This window comes from Paroedura picta, chromosome 14 (genome assembly GCF_049243985.1).
Source record: "Paroedura picta isolate Pp20150507F chromosome 14, Ppicta_v3.0, whole genome shotgun sequence".
Lineage (NCBI taxonomy): Eukaryota > Metazoa > Chordata > Lepidosauria > Squamata > Gekkonidae > Paroedura > Paroedura picta.
In genome coordinates, this window is record NC_135382.1 from 23636988 (window position 1) to 23657637 (window position 20650).

At 47.0% G+C, this 20650-nt stretch overlaps 1 protein-coding gene across 4 annotated transcripts in view; it reads right to left on the reverse strand.

Moving 5' to 3' along the window:
• Positions 1-563: 563 nt before the first annotated feature.
• The window catches only part of NUP93 (nucleoporin 93), an 89783-nt gene continuing 69696 nt past the window's right edge, over positions 564-20650 (reverse strand). For all 4 annotated transcript variants that reach the window (XM_077309847.1, XM_077309848.1, XM_077309849.1 and 1 more), the window contains 12 exons: positions 19960-20125; positions 18463-18556; positions 17357-17548; positions 15207-15333; positions 15002-15074; positions 14297-14341; positions 11399-11515; positions 10363-10481; positions 8303-8420; positions 6893-6976; positions 3692-3820; positions 564-826 (listed from right to left, as the gene is read on the reverse strand). In XM_077309847.1, the coding sequence (XP_077165962.1) occupies positions 716-826; positions 3692-3820; positions 6893-6976; positions 8303-8420; positions 10363-10481; positions 11399-11515; positions 14297-14341; positions 15002-15074; positions 15207-15333; positions 17357-17548; positions 18463-18556; positions 19960-20125 (1375 nt within the window). In that variant the 3' untranslated portion in view covers positions 564-715. The remainder of the gene's footprint in view (positions 827-3691; positions 3821-6892; positions 6977-8302; positions 8421-10362; positions 10482-11398; positions 11516-14296; positions 14342-15001; positions 15075-15206; positions 15334-17356; positions 17549-18462; positions 18557-19959; positions 20126-20650) is intronic.

The window sequence follows — 20650 nt, forward strand, 5'->3', positions numbered from 1 at the left end:
AATGACACTGTATCTTACCCTGAAACCTCCTCAGTCTCCTTCAGAGAGGATGACTCCATGATCTGAAAAAGGGCACTTTCCTGAGAGCATAAAAAAACTGGAAAAAATGGAATGCTGTTGAACTTAAAAAAAAACAGCATAAAAAGAGGTTTCCTGTTTCCCTTATTCAGTCTAGGCTGGTTATGCTCTAGAACAGGGGTAGTCAAACTGCGGCCCTCCAGATGTCCATGGACTACAATTCCCAGGAGACCCCTGCCAGCGTTTGCTGGCAGGGGGCTCCTGGAAATTGTAGTCCATGGACATCTGGAGGGCCGCAGTTTGACTACCCCTGCTCTAGAACTTAGGAGTTACAGAACTGAACAGTAAGCAGCTTAACAAAATGCTTAGCAAAGAAAATAAAGATACAATACCTGCCTCCATAGCTCCAGCTTGCCAATTAATGTTCTTTTCCCACTCCCCACTCCCACTCCCCCAGGGAAATAAATGTTGTGGGGTAAAGGGAAATTAACAGATAAGAAAACATAAACATTGGTGAACGTAAAATAAAATGTCAAAAGCAAATATAAACCAAAGAAATTTATTGTGGTTGACAAAAATACATAATACCCCCCACAAAAAAACCCCGAAAAGCAAAACAAACAAACAAACAAAAAAATTCAAATTGGACCCGTCCGCAGAGCGCATGAAACGGCAGGTGGCAGGAGTCTTAAAGCATCTAATTCATGAGGACCTCCATCTGAACCAATCTTGCGTTTGTATCCCCGGATGTTCTGTAGGGGATCATCCCGGCAAATGTGATCAGTGCCCGAGCCTGAGACCGGAGTTGCTGAAAAACAGAGAAGCAGAACAAAAGGCTGTTACTTTGACTTATTGGCTAGGGCACGGTCTTCTCTGGACAGGAAGCAAGAGCAGAGAAATCTGATTTGCAGGAAGTAAACTAATTTATAAATAGATAAGTTATCTGCACAGTCTCTTGTGGGGTAGAGTGGTAAGGCAGCAGACATGCAGTCTGAAAGCTCTGCCCATGAGGCTGGGAGTTCAATCCCAGCAGCCAGTTCAAGGTTGACTCAGCCTTCCATCCTTCCGAGGTCAGTAAAATGAGTACCCAGCTTGCTGGGGGGTAAACGGTAATGACTGGGGAAGGCACTGGCAAACCACCCCGTATTGAGTCTGCCATGAAAACACTAGAGGGCGTCACCCCATGGGTCAGACATGACCCGGTGCTTGCACAGGGGATACCTTTACCTTTACCTTTAAGTTATCTGCTTTCTCAGACAGACCAATGGGCTTCTCGTGCTAGGATAGCCCAGGTACGCGTGATCTCATCAGATCTCGGATGCTGCCGGACGATTATACAGTCACAGAATCCACTGGCTTCATTACACACAAGCCATACAATGAATAATAGCAATGATGTTCCAGGGCAAAGTGGTGATCCAAGCTTGGGTCTTCCAGATCCTAATCCAACCTCTATACTACACTGTCTTTCAGGCTGCTGGATGTGTTTATGGTTTCTTTATTATTGCTGGATCTTTGATAAAGCTGGAACACAAAGTAGGGCCAGACCTTAATGCAATTGGTGGTGGTGTAGAGGCTGAGGGTAGCAGTCTCTAATCTGGAGAACCAGGTTTGATTCCTCACTCCTCTTCCACATGTGGCCAGCTGGGTGACCTTGGACCAATCACAATTCTCTCAGAACTTTCTCAGCCTCACTTACCTGTGTCTGTTGTGGGGGGGGGGAAGTGAAGATGATTGTAGGCCATTGAGACTCCTTTGGGTAGTAAAAAGCGGGGTATAAAACCAACTTTCCTTCTTGTTCTTATGAATTATTGTTTTTATTTTGTGAGTTCCTGGAGAAGTGGCAAAGAAACTATCTAAACAAGTAAAGCTACTGCTGTTCCAATGCAGAGAGGCTGGCAGGGTGGCCACAGTAGGTAGGCTCTGACTTGCCCCGGCGAGGCTAAAGGCAACCAAAAAGACGCTGACTGTCTTGAACTGCCTTGTTATGAGCACTGCTATCATCAACAGCAGACAGAATGTGGAGAAGGCAGCCTGGTGCAGATGACAGAGGAGGTCTCAAGTTCTTGAGAAGCAGCCTTGACATGGTCTAACTCTGGTTCTCTTTTGATCAGCCTGAATCCTCTCACATGGTTGTTGGGAAATATGATAATCCCCTCAGGTAGTTGCCTGTGCTTCTCCAATAAAGGATGCAGTGCAATTTAAGACATGAAATACACACATATACTTTATTCTCTTGGAACCACTTCCAGAGATCTGTCTAACCTCCAATTTAGCTATTATAACAATAATAAAAAAAACAAACAAACCATACAAAATGCCAGAGGCTGTAATTTGTAAATTCTAGCATGGCAGCCAAGTTAGTCTATCAAAGCAAAATGAAACAGAAGTCCTATGGCAGCTTAAAAAACTAACAGCATTCATTCATTCCAGCATGAAATTTCATGAGCTGGAACTCAAATTCGGTATCCAGCCTAGATTAAACCACCTCTATTTGCTATCTATGGTTCCGGGATTTAAATATGCAGGCATTAGCCTTTGAAGTCCATTGTCACCTGGGGCTTTGTTATCATGCCAATGACATTAAATTCAGGCCCTACTCTGTGTTCCAACTTTATCAAAGATCCAGCATGGTTAGAAACGGGCCCCTTATAGCCGATGCCCAAAGGCAGCTCTTCCATTCAGCTTTTGATTTGCCGGCTAAGGGCAATGTTGTATTGAGAGTCTCAGTACATAACAAAATACGGTGTACTAATCCAATCTAAGCTATTATCACAAAGTCTGTTATGCATCTTTACTCTAGCCAGCCCTTCCTGAAAATTAACCCACCCACACTCACACCCTGCTGCCCTCTCTCAGTAATGGCTGGGAATATTCTGTTTCACTGTATCTGATGAAGTGTGCTTGCAAATGAAATCTTACACCTGGAATAAAACCTTGTTACTCTTAAAGGTGTCACGAGACTCACACTTTCTTCCAGTGTACCTTTAGGTTGCTATGCTGGTTGACTGTGGATTGTGTATTTTTAGCTAAGGCTTTAATATTTGAATACCCAGTCAAATAAAACACAACCTCGTTATTTTGTTCCTGGAGAAAAGGGGGGGGGCATTTAAACACCACAGGACGGAGCATTTGCCTTCTGGCGTGTCTAATGAGCACCCCCGCCCCCATTTTAAAACAATCCCTGTGGGTCCCTCTGCAGAGGTTAAAGGAAGCCTGGAGGTGCGGGTGTTCCATTCACAATAATTATTTAGGCAACTACATTAAAAAAAAACACACAAAAAACACCAGGAACACTACACCACCTATTTCAATGACAATTGTTTTCTGCTTCCTCTTTTAGCCAGTGAAAGAATGTCCTTCAGCACCAGTGAAAATCTCCAAATAAATCAACTATTTGTGCAGACATGTGGCTGAAGCTACCGCAGTAGAATTTTTTCTTGGGGGAGGGGGGGTTCATTTGATCTTAACTGTATGTCCCCACCACCCAATCTGGACACTATTTTATTTTATTTTATATGTAAGTCAAAGAAAGAAAGAAAGAAAGAAAGAAAGAAAGAAAGAAAGAAAGAAAGAAAGAAAGAAAGAAAGAAAGAAAGAAAGAAAGAAAGAAAGAAAGAAAGAAAGAAAGAAAGAAAGAAAGAAAGAAAGAAAGAAAGAAAGAAAACCTTACCGAATCTCGATCCTCGATAACCCGCTGAGGCCTGGCAGGGGTGGCTGGGCTGGTACCTTTCAACCTCTTGTACTGGGTAAACAAAATGTTCATTGTTGCAAGGAGAACCTCTGACAAGTTGTGTCTGATCTGTAGGCAGGAAAGAGACGTACAAACACTTAGAAGGCAGGTGGCGTCCAGGGCCCATTTTGGTTCCCCACCCAGGTGCCTCATTCTCTGCCAGTATGCCAAAATTATCTGACCAGAGAGAGTCAAGATGAAAAAGAAGAGTTGGTTTTCATTCCTCACTTTTCACTACCTGAAGGAGTCTCAAAGCCTTCCCTTCCTCTCCCCACAACAGACGCTCTGGGAGGGAGGGGAGGCTGAGAGAGCCCTGACAGGACTGCTCTGTGAGAATAGCTCTGACAGGACTGTGATTAGCCCAAGGTCACCCAGCTGGCTGCATGTGGAGGAGCAGGGAATCAAACCTGGCTCTCTAGATCAGAAGCCGCTATTTGTAATCAATACACCAAGATGTCCAAGATTGAGCCATATTACGTACACAAGAACATGCTGACCAGAGGTCAGCAGTTTTTCCAGTGTTCTATCCTTAAGTAGCTCTTTCAGAGCCTGGGGAGGAAACCTCTATTCATTGCAGAAGGCAACTGGGGACGCCTGAGACTGAGCACTGCAAGGGGAGATTGGTGGCGGTGGGCAACTGCCTTGCAGTGGGCAGTGAATGCGGAAAGGAAATGAGAGGAAAGAGGGCAAAGGGTAACACAGAACACACAGGGCACTGTTGAAAGTGGAATGCCAGAGTCACTCCTTCTGCACTGGAAGCCTTGCACAGACTCTTCTCTGTCCTCTTAAAGGTAAAGGTATCCCCTGTGCAAGCACCGGGTCATGTCTGACCCTTGGGGTGACGCCCTCCAGCGTTTTCATGGCAGACTCAATACAGGGTGGTTTGCCATTCCCTTCCCCAGTCATTACCGTTTACCCCCCCAGCAAGCTGGGTACTCATTTTACCGGCCTCGGAAGGATGGAAAGCTGAGTCAACCTTGAACTGGCTGCTGGGATTGAACTCCCAGCCTCATGGGCAGAGCTTCAGACAGCATGTCAGCTGCCTTACCACTCTGCGCCACAAGAGGCTCCATTTCTGTCCTCTTAGCTTCCTGCAAAATTAGCCCATGAAAATTTTAATACTTTTATGAAAACAACTTGACATGCAATTCAGATGAAAACAACATCTGCACAAGACGGAGGGGGGGGAGGAGTGCTCAGGTTTCAGTTGGAAGTTTTCAAGATGCTGACTTCACACATTATGTTCAAAGCAGCATCTCTCATATTCCTGACTATTCAGCACTTGGCTGCACGGGATTCCTTTATCAGCAGAGGAAGTCCAAACGGTGGATGAAGATGAGTTACAAATCAGGAGCAACTGGAAGTGTCAGCGTGGTCTCCGGAGAAAAATAATTAATGAATGTTTATAATTTCCCGAGAGGCTGACTTTTCCAAAGAAACCCATGAACAATGGAACTCAACAAACCTTTTTTCTCTTCTCAGTCCCACAGCTTCACAGTATTGGCCAGACCCTGCCCTTTGTGACAAAGTGAAGTGCTTGATCTTGTGCATTTTTGGCCTGCTGTGTGAATAGAATCTCCGTTGGGCACAAAATACTCCAGAGCCCCGTTCTCTAGAATGCAGGGCAGTATTTCATATGCACAATGGGAATGAGCACAACCATTCTATAGTGCTGCAAGTAACTGGGCACCACAGGTGCCTATGGAGATTTGTGGGCACACCAAAAGCCTTGAGGAGCCCTGAAGAATGATCGTGTGTGTCAAGAGAGGAAGCCGCTTAGGGGCAATAGCTTTTACGAGAGGCAGAAATGTCGCCACCTTCCCCCAGGAGTAACACAGTGAGCTGGATTTAAACTAAACCGGCAATTTCCACAGATTTCCCCCTCCGGCTACAGATCACGCCCCCCCCCCCCCCGTATTCCTCGGGGTTCCCGATCCATCATGAGCAGCGTTTCATGGAGCTGCATCGGGAGAGGTGAGTCAGGAAAGTTCCAGCCTGCTGATGGAAAATTTTGCCTGGATCCAGTCCAGTCTCTCTAATAGAGCTTAATGGCGTCCCTGAGGAAGGTCAGAAAGTCTCTGGTACTTCTGCCATTCTGCGTAGTGTGCAAAGTGGTAAACGTTCAAGGGGGAGGTTATAAAAACAGAATCGAGGCAGGTGGCTGAGTGGCCAAGAGGGCACCTTCATGGAGGCACAGGACTGTAGTCAACGGCAGTGAACATTCTAGGTGTGCTCCAGCTACTACCGAACGGTCTTCACTGCACATCCTCTGGAGCCCCCACTCCCTGCTTTGTCCACAATATTACCTTTGCTCTTTGTGTGGCCTTTTCATTCTGTACTAATGCATGGTCCGCTGGGTTGCTTTGCGGCGTGAGTACTTTGTTTTTATTCGGTGACCTGCCGCGAGTCTCAGCGGGACAAGCAGGGTATAAATAAATAAAGCATACAAACACCCCCAACGGAATACGCCAAGCTGCAATGCACAGAGCAATCTACGCTTCCGGTGGGGCAGGAGCAAGCTCAAAGGAGTCCTTTGCCACTGACGAAGGAACAGGAGGTGCTTCTTCGCCGACTACGGGCTGGATCCTGCTGTCAGTAGTGGGAAGGAAGGCCCCTTTGGGCCACTGAAACAAGCTATGCTAACGACCGTGGGATCTGCGTCAACAAAAGCCACGTGGGACGGAGGCAACAGTGAGGATGACAATGGAGTGAGACCAAACAGAGAAGCTGATATAATACACCTCTGCCTGTGAAGAGTACATGCCTTATGCTTGTCCTAACCAGTCTCCCTGTCTGTAGTGCCGGCTAAGAAGGTGGACTGGCGCAGGCAGAAACATGCTCATGCACATGGAGTGGCCGTGTAACCGAGTGAGACCCTTGGGTCTTGCAAGGTCAGTGCTGTCCATCCAGAGTGGCAGTGGCTCTCCAGGGACTCAGGAACAGCTTTTTTCCCCACTTGCTCCCCTGGTAACGGGAGATGCTGGGGCTGCAGTGCAGGCTGCCAAACAGATGCTCTGCTGCTAAGCTATGGCCCCTCCTCAGCACAGAGGGCATGGTGAAGGGGAGCCCCTACCATCAGCACCTTCATGGCTGTGCCTTAGATGTGAGGGAAGGACGATGGCCAGCACCGTGGCTGCTTACCTCGTCGCTGAAGTTCCTGAAGGCGGCTACTCTTTCCTCCACGTAGTCCTGACTCAGAGGGACCAGCTTGAGCCGTTCAATGATCTAGGATGAAAGATGCATGAAGACGAGCAGATGAGGTCAAGTCGAGACAGAACAGAGCTGCACTGATTCGAGAAAGCCCCATATTCTTGAGCAGGATGTGCAGTGGTTCGGTACAGTCTGATCTCGTCAGATCACAAAAGCGCAGAAGGATCAGGAGTTGGATGGGGGAACCACCTAGGAAGATCCCACAGAGATAGGACCTCGGCTTCTCACCTGCCTGGAAAGCTCCTTGCTGGGGTCAACAGAAGTTGTGACTTGCAGGGACGTACATTTTACATATACAGAGGGAGTGAGATACAGAGGAAAGAACAGTCTTTGTAGCTATACAAGGGTGGCCAAACTGTGGCTCTCCAGATGTCCACAGACTACAATTACCATGAGCTTCTGCCAACATGGCCATGGTAATATTAGTCCATGGACATCCGGGAAGCCACAGTTTGGCCACTCCTGAATAACATGTCTATTATGCTGTACCTTGCTCTGATTCCATTTTGCATTGTATCTTTGCATTCTGACTCCAGCTGGCCCTTCTTAGTAACACCCCCCCTCCCTCCACACACCCCATCTGTCCTGGGCATAAGGAGTGAGAGACCATCATTCCTATCTGTGTTTGATGAAGTGAGCTTTGACTCACAAAAGTGTATGCCCTAAAAAAATTGCGTGGGTTTCTAAGGTGTTGCTGAACTCTAATTTTGTTCATATGCTGTTTTATATGTTCACTGCCTCTCTCTGTCTCTCTCTGCCTCATATGCAAAATCATAGAATCATAGAATCATAGAGTTGGAAGGGAGCATACAGGCGATCTAGTCCAACCCCCTGCTCAATGCAGGATCAGCCCTAAGCATCCTAAAGCATCCAAGAAAAGTGTGTATCCAACCTTTGCTTGAAGACTGCCAGTGAGGGGGAGCTCACCACCTCCTTAGGCAGCCTATTCCACTGCTGAACTACTCTGACTGTGAAAATGTTTTTCCTGATATCTAGCCTATATCGTTGTACTTGTAGTTTAAACCCATTACTGTGTGTCCTTTCCTCTGCAGCCAACGGGAACAGCATCCTGCCCTCCTCCAAGTGACAACCTCTCAAATACTTAAAGAGGGCTATCATGTCCCCTCTAAAATGATAAGCCCTGACCCAGACTTGCGTAACCCCAGTTAAGAGGTTCGGGCCCCAGGCAACCCCAAACCCAGCATCACAATGGGGACCACCATTCAACATGGGATTACCTTCTTCGTGTCTCGGTTGCAAATGATCCCAGAGAACTTGCTCTGCAGGAGTGCTAAGACAGGTGAAGCAAGGCAACTTGCAAGGGGGAAATCCGAAACTTACATCAAAGGCCTTGTCAATGTGACCAGCGTGATATTCATCGAAAAAGGTGATCAGGTCTAACAGAAGGTAGAAGGTGGAGTTGATGGGCTTCTTGGCGCTTATCCCCTGAGCTTTGTACCTGGAAGAAACAAGAGGGGCCAGACAGGCCACAACTGTGGTGAATGTGCATATGCAACGTGGCATTGCTGGGTAGCTCCGTGGCCAGAAAAACTGCAGCCCGGAAAATACATAACAGACAGAGTGGTGTAAGGGTTTAGAGAGTTGGGCTAAGATCTGGGAGACCCATGTTCAAATCCCCACTCTGCCCATGGAAGCTTGCTGGATGACTTTGGGCTAGTTGTATGCTTTCAGCCTAACCTACCTCAAAGGGTTGTTGTGAGGAGGAAATGATGGAGAATTATGTCAGCCACCTTGAGTTCTCCTTGGGGAGAAAGGCGGGGTACAAATTAAGTAAATACAGTAAATCAATAAGGCAGCTTCGGCTTCATGCATCACTTCAAAGGGCGTCTGATTTTAATGAAGAGTTACCATTTATTGGAAATCCCCATCTTTCCAGATGGTGTTTATTGTGTATTATATCTGTTCCACATATAATATTTCTGGTAAGGTCTTGGAGGAGGAGCATGTCTCATGGCTTAAGTGCCACTCAGTGCTTAACACCCACTCAGGGTGGCTGTCCCGCCTCTGAGTGCCTCCTCCTCCTCCAACCGGCTCGCCTGTCTGTCCAGCGGCCAGCCAATCGCCTTCCATCCCCCACCTCTGACCACCCCCTCCTCCTTCCACTTCCCTCTGAGGCTCAGAGTCTGAAGATCCCTGCCATGTGAGAGCTGCTCCAGCTGACAAGTTCCATAAAAGTTGCCTGCAGCCTTTACAGGCCCTGGGAGGAGGGGGAGGGGGAAGCCGTCTGCAGAGTTCTTCTACCCCTCCCCCCCAGTTTAATTATTCCCTGATTGTAACGGGGAATAACTTGAGGTTTTGAGATGGCCTCTAGTGCGTCCCTGGCTGAAGTAAGCTGTGCAGGACAGATTCTTTGCTTTTACGGATTCTCTTAGTAAGTCTGCTACACTTGCTCTTAGGTCATTTGGGATTTCGTTGCAGGGATGGGGCAATGATGCAGAGAGAGAGTCAGATTTGGAAGAGGGAACTTAATGTTATTTGCCCATGGTCATTTGCCCACATTCAGAGTTCTGCATGAAGGGACAGAAAAGTTTCAAGGTCAAGGTCATTTCCATGGCCTTTCCTCTTCATTCAAACCACGTCACAAAACAAATAGATTTTGTGCCTGCCCCAGCCTACCACGCTCACTCTATGGCTTAACTGGCTGATGAGACTCTAGGTAGGGACACAGGCACTGTGTCTGCCTACTAAGTCAGGGTTTAGCAAATTTCTGTTCTCTGAGACATGTGTTTTTTAAGAAAAGAGGCCAAACGTGACGTTTACACCTAAATAGGCCTTTTTGCAGAGATATACAAGAAAGAATTGCCTGACATTAAACTCCACTCTCTGTCCTTCTGCATTAGAAGCACGCCTCATGGCTGGAAGAAGTCAACCCCAGAACAGCGACTCTGGTAGGGTTACCGTGGGTAACTTCTTCAAAAGGGGAATAGTCGCTGGCAGGGGCTCGTGGGAATTGTAGTCCATGGACATCTGGAGGGCCGCAGTTTGACTACCCCTGATCTGGACACTGCCAGTTTAGAGATGTGGCAGGCCGCCCTCTCCCCTGGCTGATTAGAAGGAGGCAAGGCCAAAACAGTGAATCATGCAAATGTGTAGTGGACATTAGGCACTTGGGGAACATTCGTTTCTCGTGGCACACTTAGCTGGCACCAATGTAAACTAGCTAGATTATATCTTGCATATTTCCTTCTTTCCAGCTTTGTTAACATCTCTTGCCTCCGGCGTGCTCAGTGGACTGACGGCTTCTGAAAATGCGTGGCAACAAAAGCCACCTTGTGTCTTTTTGCTAATTACATCCCCCAAAGGTCTTTCTCAAGCCAGCATGGAAAAGGCTGGGGACCTTCCCCCTTGGCTGAGCTGGCGACCCTTAACCTTTCACTCACCTCTCAGCAATAGAGAGTGCCATGTTCTTCAGCCTCTCCTTGTTAGACTGGGGGGCGGTGACCTGTGGGACTAGGGGGCTCAGCAGCTTGTTCATCAGCTCCAGCACTTTGTCTGGGTTCTGTGGAATGTGCAAAACAGAGTTATTACAAAACAGTGGCCTGCCTTTGTGTGTGTGTGTACGTGAGTGAGTGGGTGTTTGGAGAGGAAAGAGAGTTTATTCCCACCTGTTATATGAATCCTGAAAGTTACGCTGTTAAGGAAGACGGCAATCCTTATGATGGCTTCTAAATTGTGAACCAATGTTGGCTCGATAGATTTTAAGTATGTTATATTCCTCCCCAAACACCCTGCCACTGTAAATCCCTTCCTTGGCCTGCTGATCACCAAGCAACCTTATCTTTATCAAGGATCTGTTCCATTCTTGTATCCCATGGGGAGAAAAAAAGTGTTTAATTTCCTCCTCTCCCTGTCTGCCACCCCCCCCCCCCTTCATACAAATAAAAGTGTGTGTCTCTGAATCGCAGCCTGGGTGTGTATATCCATTTGTTGGCCTGCTGCTGCAAGCATTGCCACAAACTTAAGCCACCATAGAGAAGGAACACTAAAGGTCATCTTCCTAAAAACACTTTCCTGGGAGTAATGCCCACTGACTGCAATGAAGCTGACTTCTGGGCAGAGCTGCATAGGACTGAGAATGAAAATGGGATGGTAGGTGAATTTCCTCCAGGCCAGGCTGGATTCTGGAGATTTTTGGTGGAGGGGGATCTCTTGGGCATGAAATCGGGGTCACTGTGGGTAGGCAGGTAGTTGTGAGTTCCTGCACTGTGCAGGGGGTTGGACTAGATAACCCTGGGGGTCCCTTCCAACTCTATGACAACGGCTAACAATAGCTTAAGCAGAGCTTGATCGAGACACTGGTCTTGGCTGCAGAACTGCAAATTCAAATTCAAGAAGATTGTGTTGCCTTTTAACTAATCCAGGCTAACCTAAAAAATCAAAGACAGCTCCTTGGAGCAGCGATCGAAACCTGCTTACCTTGGCGAGGTCGTAAAGTTTGGCAGCTTCTTCAAACAGCCCTTTGCTTTCTGCCACTGAAGCAACTTTGTTAATAATGGGTTTGGTGTCTCTAGTAAACTTATCAATCACTCCAGGCTGAGGAAGGAAATAAAAATAGGAACGGTGGGATGAAACGTAGGGGCGACAGAACGGACACGTATCCCTGTAATAATCTTCTAAGATGAAATAAAACAGACTGCATTCAAAACTATGACTGGCTTTGCATGCAATCTCATGGGGAAAAATACAAGATCCTATAAGCTTGTTCAGATATAATAATGGATCTAATCTTGCAAGATTTTTTACAATTTTTTTTTAAAGATCTGAACATTTCACCACACGATTAAGTTGGTGTCAGTCCTAAAGAACAAAACAACTTATGACATGTCAAAGCATTATAATTGACATTAAAATATGGCTGACATCTCCAGCTGACAGTCTCCAGTTGCTCAGTAAGATGATCTTTGCTCAAATAAAATGACTAACCTCTTCCGTTTAATTTATGTATACATCAAATGTTGAATGTAACAAAAAGAAAAAAGAAAAAAAACCCGGCTGATCTTTAATTGTAATAAATGTTGATACGGCACAAGCATGCTTTCTTCCTGTTACAAAAAAATGGCAAGGTTAAAAGGGAATACCCCTCTACACGTTACCTTGCTTTATTGCAAAACAGGGATTAAGTATCTACAATCTACATGTTTTCTCAATGTGTCAAGAGAAAAACCAGATAAGATTTGAATCTTAAGTGTGATTAATGTTTATTGCTGGCCTTTGCCAAAAAGCTTTCTGGATGTTTCAGCCCATTATTGTAGTACTTAACTACTATGTGTTTTCCTATCAGATTTTTGACACAGTCTGGTTCCACCCTAGTTGTGCAGCTTGGAATTAGCATAAATTTGTTGTTTTTTCTTTTCTTAAAAGACATCTTTAACAGAGAATTCCAGTGTGGTTAACCTGCTCTTCTTCAGTGTTTTCTATATTGTTTTTCTGTGTGTTTTCAGACCTGACTTGTGACTTTTGCTGAAGACGATTTCTAAACATACATGTCTTGGAGTCTTCACTCTTGGTGAGGGAGGTCCTACCACATTTTTAAAGCAAAAACAGCGTTTTATTAAGGGCAGTATGATACCCTAAGAGCCTCTTGTGACGCAGAGTGGTAAAGCAGCCGACATGCTGTCTGAAGCTCTGCCCATGAGGCTCGGAGTTCGATCCCAGCAGCCAGCTCAAGGTTGGCTCAGCCTTCCATCCTTCCGAGGTCGGTAAAATGAGTACCCAGCTTGCTGGGGGGTAAACAGTAATGAGTGGGGAAGGGAATGGCAAACCACCCTGTATTGAGCCTGCCAGGAAAACGCTAGAGGGCGTCACCCCAAGGGTCAGACATGACCCGGTGCTTGCACAGGGGATACCTTTACCTTTATGGCACCCTTACTTTTCCTTGCCTCTTAATGTGGAAGAGGGACCCCCTTGCAGCACAAAAATACTGGTACTGTATGGAACCACCCATTGATTTCAGTCTAAATGCCTCTTTCCTGGTCCTCCGTCACATAAAGCACTTTTTCACATTTCAACATAGGCAACCAAAGTCTTTCTCTCTCAAAACATTAAATGGCACTGTTCCTGCCAAGGTGAAGAGCATGGTTAGGGAGCATATTGGCACACACCTGGAGGCTAATCAGCATTCCCATTTGACAAGGTCCGGGAGAAGCTATTGCAAAGTGTTTTGACAATCTGGGTTAAGAAGAACTCCTGGTTGGACTTCAGCATGATTCAGGATGGTGCTGACTCCTGCAGCTGACTCCTGATCTCTTAAAAGCAGTTAAAAGCTATCAGAGCCATTCTCTGTCTGCGCTGGCCCAAGAGGAAAGGCATTACTCCTCCTCCATCCCAAATTTTTATTAAATATGCATAATATTGGGGTGGGGGAAACAACCTCACCCTGTAACACAAATGTTTACCATTTTAAAAAAGCACAAAGATGTTATCATACGGTGCAACAACTATGTGTGGTGATGGGAAGCACCATGAAGTCACAGCTGATTGATATAGGGTGTTCAAAGCAAGAGACATTCAGAGGCAGTCTGCCACGGCCTGCCTCTGTGCCACAAACCTGGCATTCCTTGGAGGTCTCCCATCCATTTACTAGGTGGGAAGGACCCTGCTTAGCTTCTGAGATCTGATGAGAATGGGCTACTCTGAGCTACCCAGCTCAAGGTACAGCAATTCAACAATGTACAATGATTAAAGTCTACAGTATTCATGGGAATGGGGGCAAATACGCTTAGTTTCTTTGTTTTATTTTGAAACTTGCAATTTAATTTATTTTGCAGCTGACATGTTGGAATGTTTTTAATAGCAAAAAGCAGTAAAGCCAGCAGAAAGAGAAAAAAGGGTCTGGATGCAAGAACATGACTAAGAGGCCACAAGGGAGCAACAAAGACCACGGGGAGGAACAGACCGGCTGCTGTCCATACTCTTTACTGATGCTGCCAGTGCATTTCTAAACATCTCCCACTATTCACCATGTTCATTTTAAACTGAAACTCAAAAGTTTCAGGAATCCCTGTACAGACATAACTTTACAGCAAGCAGCCCCAGAGAGCCGGTCTCCCATTAGACACAGGGAGCCTGCCGTGCACTGGGTGAATCACTCCCTTTGAGCAGCACATGCAGGCAAGACACCGAAACCCAGCTGAAATTAGCAATGGCAGCACACCAGGTATTAACCTTTATACTGGAAAACAAAAGAAAAAAGGCTCCAAAACACAAGAATTAAGAGAATTACCTAAATAGCATCCAAAGATAGATACACAAACAGACTGACAGAGATAGAGATAGATAGGTAGGTGAACAGATATGTGTCAGATATAAACTTACTTTCCTACTGCCATCGTTTTCCAGTTTCCCAAGAATCATATCAAACTATCCATGTAAATAAAAAGGAAACAAAATTAAGAAGAGCACACATTATACATTCCAAGGTCCTGCAAGACAGTTTTGCTCCCACTTTTGGATTAAAAATATCTTCCTTTTTAAGATTCATTGCAACATAAGATGTTTGTAGAGTTAATTTTAAAATGAAGAAGTAAAACTCATGTCCCCCAGGCATTCATCATGGGTTGGCCTTCTTGCACCTGCAAGATCAGGGACATAATGGCTTGCCTGGTGTCCTAGGAAACTAGGTTATTTTTCACGAACCCGTTCTGCACCGTTCGGAAATCAGCGTGGGGGTGGGGAGCAAAATCATATCTCGCTTGGGGTGACAGAACGGTTTGAAACGGCCCTGTTGACTTTTCCGGCCCACGTTCACCTCGGGTGACTCCTCGGGCACACTCTATATCCACCCCCCTTCCCCCGGAAGCTGTACACTGCAAATCTGGATGAGAACTGGCATCTTTGAGGGAAGCCAGTTCACCATCACTGATTTTTTTTTTTTACTGGGAAGCTTATGAGGATGCTAGGGATGGTTCCCCTGCACACAGCTTTGGGGGCAAGGGACACCTGTGCTTCAGCAAGCTCTTCCAAAGAAAACCGAATTGCGTCTTGTTGAAGGAAAGAAGGCAGGCACAACGCCAGAGTTACCTCTCGACTCTCGATCACCAGCTCGCTGACACAGCGCAGGAACATGTTCTCCCCCTGGCTGTCCTTCTCATTCCTGGAAAAATGGATGGGGGGGGGAGGAGAGAGAGAGAGAAAGGCATGGCAGATTTCAGGCTTGCACTCTGTGGTCATTTGAACAAAAGCAAAAAAAAATATGTGCAACTTGGTAGCGGCTGCAGGCGCTTACCTGAGAAAATAGAAGTACTGCAGGGCTTCTCTGGGGTCCGTGGACTCAAACTTGCGGGTGTAAAGCATCAGAAGGCGGACAAAATTCAGGCGCCTGATGCCAGGAGGGTCACCAGGCTCGTGGCTCACTGAAATGCAAGAGACAAAATCTTTGGCTTTAAGGTCTCCAAAACCCTCGGAGTTCTTTCACACATCAAAGACATTTGTGTGAACAGCAGCACGGACCTCTGAAGAGCTTTTATACATTGGGCCTTATATAAAGATTGCCTAAAGGCATACCTATTTGTGACCAGAAGCATTCTGCCCTATTCAAAAACAGGATTTTTCTGGATCCGGAGGGGGCGGGAGGAGGGCGCTACTACCTGGGCCACATGGACTGGCCATTACAGAAAAGGAAACAAACATACAAGCAAAAACAATAAGAAAAACCATTGCTTGGGCTCCGAATGGCACTTCCACAGTTCACATCTCCCAGTGCAGACTTGGACATGTGAGTTATAAATACGACAACCCAGGTATGGCTGTAATAGTGTGACTGTGTGGATGGCCGTCAATACGCCACCACGCCGTTTTTTGTGGTTTCCAAGGAAATAATTACTTGTTTCCCCCCTTCTTGTTCACCTTAAGATTCAGATCAAATGCAATCCCTAGCTGCTGGGAAACAAAAGAAGGTATTAGACTGAAGGAACTGCAAGAAGCTTTTTTTTCTTCCAGAGCTCTAGAGAGTCTCATAAGATCTGAGAAGCCTTAGACTCTAGGGATCTTGCTTTTCCCTGTTATCTCATGCAAGTTAAATCAAATGGACAGGAAAGTCACTGTGTGACACCCCCACCCTTGTTCCTTACTTGCTGACCTATTTGTTGTGATGCGATGACAAGCACTAGCTGACTCCCCCCCCCCCAAAAAAACCCCAAAAACGGACAGCTCTATGAATTGCTTTTAGCGACAGCCGGCCATAATGGAACTTCCATGCTTAAAGGTATGATACACCTATGTGCCAGACATTCTCAACAGGTGCTCCTGAAGAGTACCTGACTGGGCACTGCTGAAGACAGAAAACTGAAGTAGGTGTGTTGTGGGTCTGACCCAGGGGTAGTCAAACTGCAAATGCTGGCAGGGGCTCATGGGAATTGTAGTCCATGGACATCTGGAGGGCCGCAGTTTGACTACCCCTGGTCAGACCGAACAAGACAGTTACAGCAGTTAGTCAACTGCATATTTATACCACATATAATGCAGCGCATTTGCAAAACCGTGTGATGTGATAACTAGCCACTGCAGATTGATGCATGTGTCCCACCCTCCTTCCAAACATGCACCGCTGACCACCTCTCAGACAAAAATTCCAAACTGGCAGACTTTGCAAAACTGGCAAGACTTACAGCCCTAGTCAACGGTAGAGCAGAAGACGAATTTCTGAAACAATGGAAGACATATCTGGACTACTTAGCTGCACAGAGAATGGGTTGGAGGGAAAAGGTGGAGAAAAGGCAAAGGGAAGCTATGTATAAGAGAAAAGACTTATGTGTTTTTTGTATTTTGTTTATGTTGTTAGTTTTGGTGTGCAATAATAATGCCTCTTGTGACGCAGAGTGGTAAGGCAGCAGACATGCAGTCTGAAGCTCTGACTATGATATTGGGAGTTCGATCCCAGCAGTCGGCTCAAGGTTGACTCAGCCTTCCATCCTTCTGAGGTTGGTGAAATGAGTACCCAGCTTGCTGGGGGGTAAACGGTCATGACTGGGGAAGGCACTGGCAAACCACCCCGTATTGAGTCTGCCATGAAAACGCTAGAGGGCGTCACCCCAAGGGTCAGACATGACCCAGTGCTTGCACAGGGGATACCTTTACCTTTACCTTTTTAATAATTAAATTCCAAACCAGGAGTCGAGCCGGGAGGTGTAGTGACCCTGACACACTCCCGTAGGTGCACCAAAACATCCACAAGACTGAAACACAGAATTGATGCAGAATTGAAGGAGATTTGGCGGACTTGCAGTGACGGCTCTCTCGCCTTGCCTGCAATCCATCCATCAGCCAAACTCATTAAGGGGTGATTTCAAAGCCCTGAGCTGCAAGTCTGTGCTGCTCCAGCAGCTCTGATGCGAGAGGCAAATCAGGTCAGAGTTGGGAAAGGCATGCGGGACTCACAAAGTTGCGCGCTTTGCCCGGAAGATTTCAGGAGCAGCTTGAGCTCAAACAGGACCAAGGCGACGTGGATGGCGTGGCAGCGCAGGCGCTCCGTGCGGAAGAGGAAAGCGATGGCGGCCTCAAACTGGGCCGTCAGGAACAACACTTGGAAGTAGAGGAACGGCTGCTGGTTCACCGCAAAATGGGACTCCCCTGAAGAAAACACACCACCCCCACGGTAAAAACAAACTTTATTCTTATTACCCACCCTTCCCGTGAGGCTCAGGGCGAGGAACATCAAACGATAAAATACAGTCATAAACGTCAATTAGAATAACACTAAAACTATTAAAGCATCTTGCCGCCTTTCCAATACATCTACCAGTTCGGATTGGATACTGAAGATGGCTTTCATTCCTTGGATGAGTGCATCTACTCTTTGGTGTTTCAACAGGGGTTTCATTGGGAAGCCCAGCCACTAGGTGTATAAGGCGTTATATTCCTGGTCTTAAGCACAGGCCTGGCAGAATAGCTCTGTCTGACACACCCTGCAGAGCCCTGATCTTGGTCAACAGAGCATTCCACAAGGCCAAGGCCAGGGCTGGACAAGGCCCTGGCCCTGGTTGAGGCCAGGTCCACCTCTCGGGGATTTTGGTCTGGTGACTGCAGTGCTCTTTGGGGGATGTAAACGCTGGCAGGGGCTCATGGGAATTGTAGTCCATGGACATCTGGAGGACCACACGTTGACTACCCCTGTACTACACTACTACTACTGCTAATCATAATAAATTAAAGTAATTTAAACAGGGATGTTTGATTCCCGAGCAAACCTCCCTGCACACATCATAAAAAGGCAAATCTGAAAAAAATATGCCAGTGAAATTATTGGATTTGCAGTGGTTCACACAGCTGCACGAGAGTCACCAAAACCCCAGCTGATTGTGCTAAAGAAACATTGCTTTTGATATGGTGTACCAAGTCTGGTAGGTGGATTTCTTTAAAATTATAATGTGTTTGCAATGCGCTGGGCCAAGGCTTGGCACTGGCTGCACTTCACAGAAGCCACCGGGTCGCACAGGTCTACGAAACCCAGAACAGTCCTCACAAAGGCACCCTGGTCGACTCACCGTAGTCTTCAAGCAGCTGCTTCTGGAAGTGAGACAGAGTGAGTCTGTCCTGCGGTGAACTGGTGCCGTCAGCATCAAAACACACCTGGTTCAGCTGTATATATACAAACATAGAGACACAAGGTGGAGAAAGCAACATTTAGAAATAACTCTTTCCCTTCCCAATGACAGCTTGTAACACCATATCCTTTGACTGATGCCACATTTATTTCATTTATACCCCTCCTTTCTCCCCAGCTGGGACCCAAAGCAGCTCACACTGTTCTCTGTGTTATCCTCACAACAACCCTGTGAGGAAGATCAGGTTAAGAGTGCGCAGCCAGCCAAAGATCACCCAGCAACGTTCCATGGCAGAGCAAGGATTCAAACTCGGGTCCCCCAGATCTTAGCCTGACAGCCAGCTTGGCATAGTGGTTAAGAGAAACAGCCTCTATACTGGAGAAGCAGAAGAAGAGTTGGTTTTGAAGCCCTGCGTTTCACTCCCTGAAGGAGTCTCAAAGCGGCTTACTATCACTTTCCCTTTCCTCTCCCCACAACAGACACCCTGTGAGGTAGGTGAGGCCGAGAGAGCTCTGACAGGACTGCTCTGTGAGAACAGCTCTGACAGAACTGAGACTAGTCCAAGGTCACCCAGCTGGCTGCAAGTGGAGGGATGGAGAATAAAACCCAGCTCTCCAGATTAGAGGCGGCCAGTCTTAACTCGTACACCATGCTGGCATTTGATTTCCCACTCCTCCACATATGGCCAAGCTGGGTGACTTTGGGCCAGTCACAGTTCTCTTAGAGAATAACTCCGACCCATTTTGCAGGCGTGTTATTTGAGAAAGGCATATTTCTTGGCTTCTCAGTTTGTTCTGAAACAGACAACTCGACCGGGGAAAATTAGAGCAATTCTATCAAAAATCTACAGAGCGATTTTATTCAAGTAATGATGCAAACCAAGTGCAGGAGGAAGTAAAAAAGGAAGTTTGGGCTCGCAGAAGTGGAAACTGTTAGATGCTTCTACTGCTGCTCTTCACGAGTGTTTGGCGGTTGCTACAGATGCATGTGTTAGTTTGAATTAGACCCCTCTGACGCCCGTGCCCTTGGCTGGAAACCAGAAGGCCCCGATCTCCGTCTAGATCAGGGGTAGTCAAACTGCAGCCCTCCAGATGTCCATGGACTACAATTCCCAGGAGCCCCTGCCAGCAAATGCTGGCAGGGGCTCCTGGGAATTGTAGTCCATGGACATCTGGAGGGCCGCAGTTTGACTACCCCTGGTCTAGACGCTGGAATGGCTCCAGTGCCTTCTATTTTCCAGATCACAGCAAGGACCCTGTGAGGTATGATTGCTCTTGGCTGATCCTATCCAGTAAAAATGTTAGGGGTGGAGTGGGGGGTTTAAAGCGCACGCCAATCAGGACCGTGCCCGCAGAAGTTTAAAACTGCAGCTGAAGGAAGAAGAGAAAGCAATTAGACGCGCCAGCTCTAAAAGTTTGGAAAGACAAGCGGAATTACCTTTAGCCAAAGATAATCCTCCGTTTTATCAGCAACTTCGCTGTGGTTATCGGCAACGTCGCACCGGCCTATGATGCAGTAAACAGCTCTTTTGTAAGGGTCGGTGTTGTTTCTCAAGGCCCGTCTGTAATGGAGGCGAACTTTGTTCTCAGTGGCAGGAGACAGCCTGCAATCAGAGGAAGCCATGCTATGAAACGGAAGGTCTGGGGAACAACACACTTTGGAGCTGCAGGGATCTCACTGCCAGCACTATGCTCCCCCGGCCTGTCCCACCCAGCCCGGTCCTGGCCGAGCACAAGCAGCTTCCCTGACACGTGGAGGCACTCCTATTTCCAGATGCCCCTGTGCTGGTCTCCCCTGACGCTCCTCGTTGCAGAGGGCCCAGCGCCTGTAGGAGTCTCTAGTGAACAAGGCAATAGATGCACCTCTCCACCCCAGGTTAAATGCAAAAGGCGCACAGCCTTAGCCAAATCTGCAAACAGGCACAAGCCACGAGTTCAGAAGGCACTACTAGTACAGCACGGGACGTGTTGGCAGGGTGGTGAGAAGGCAGCCAAGTCATGGCCAGCATTGGAAGCAGGAAGGCACACCAGCCCCTGAAATCGCATCTGCAAGATTAGGGGCTCTTTCAGGGTGCCACAGAGCACAGCAATCTGCTTTCCTCTGCTTCTTCTTCCTAATGCATCCTCTT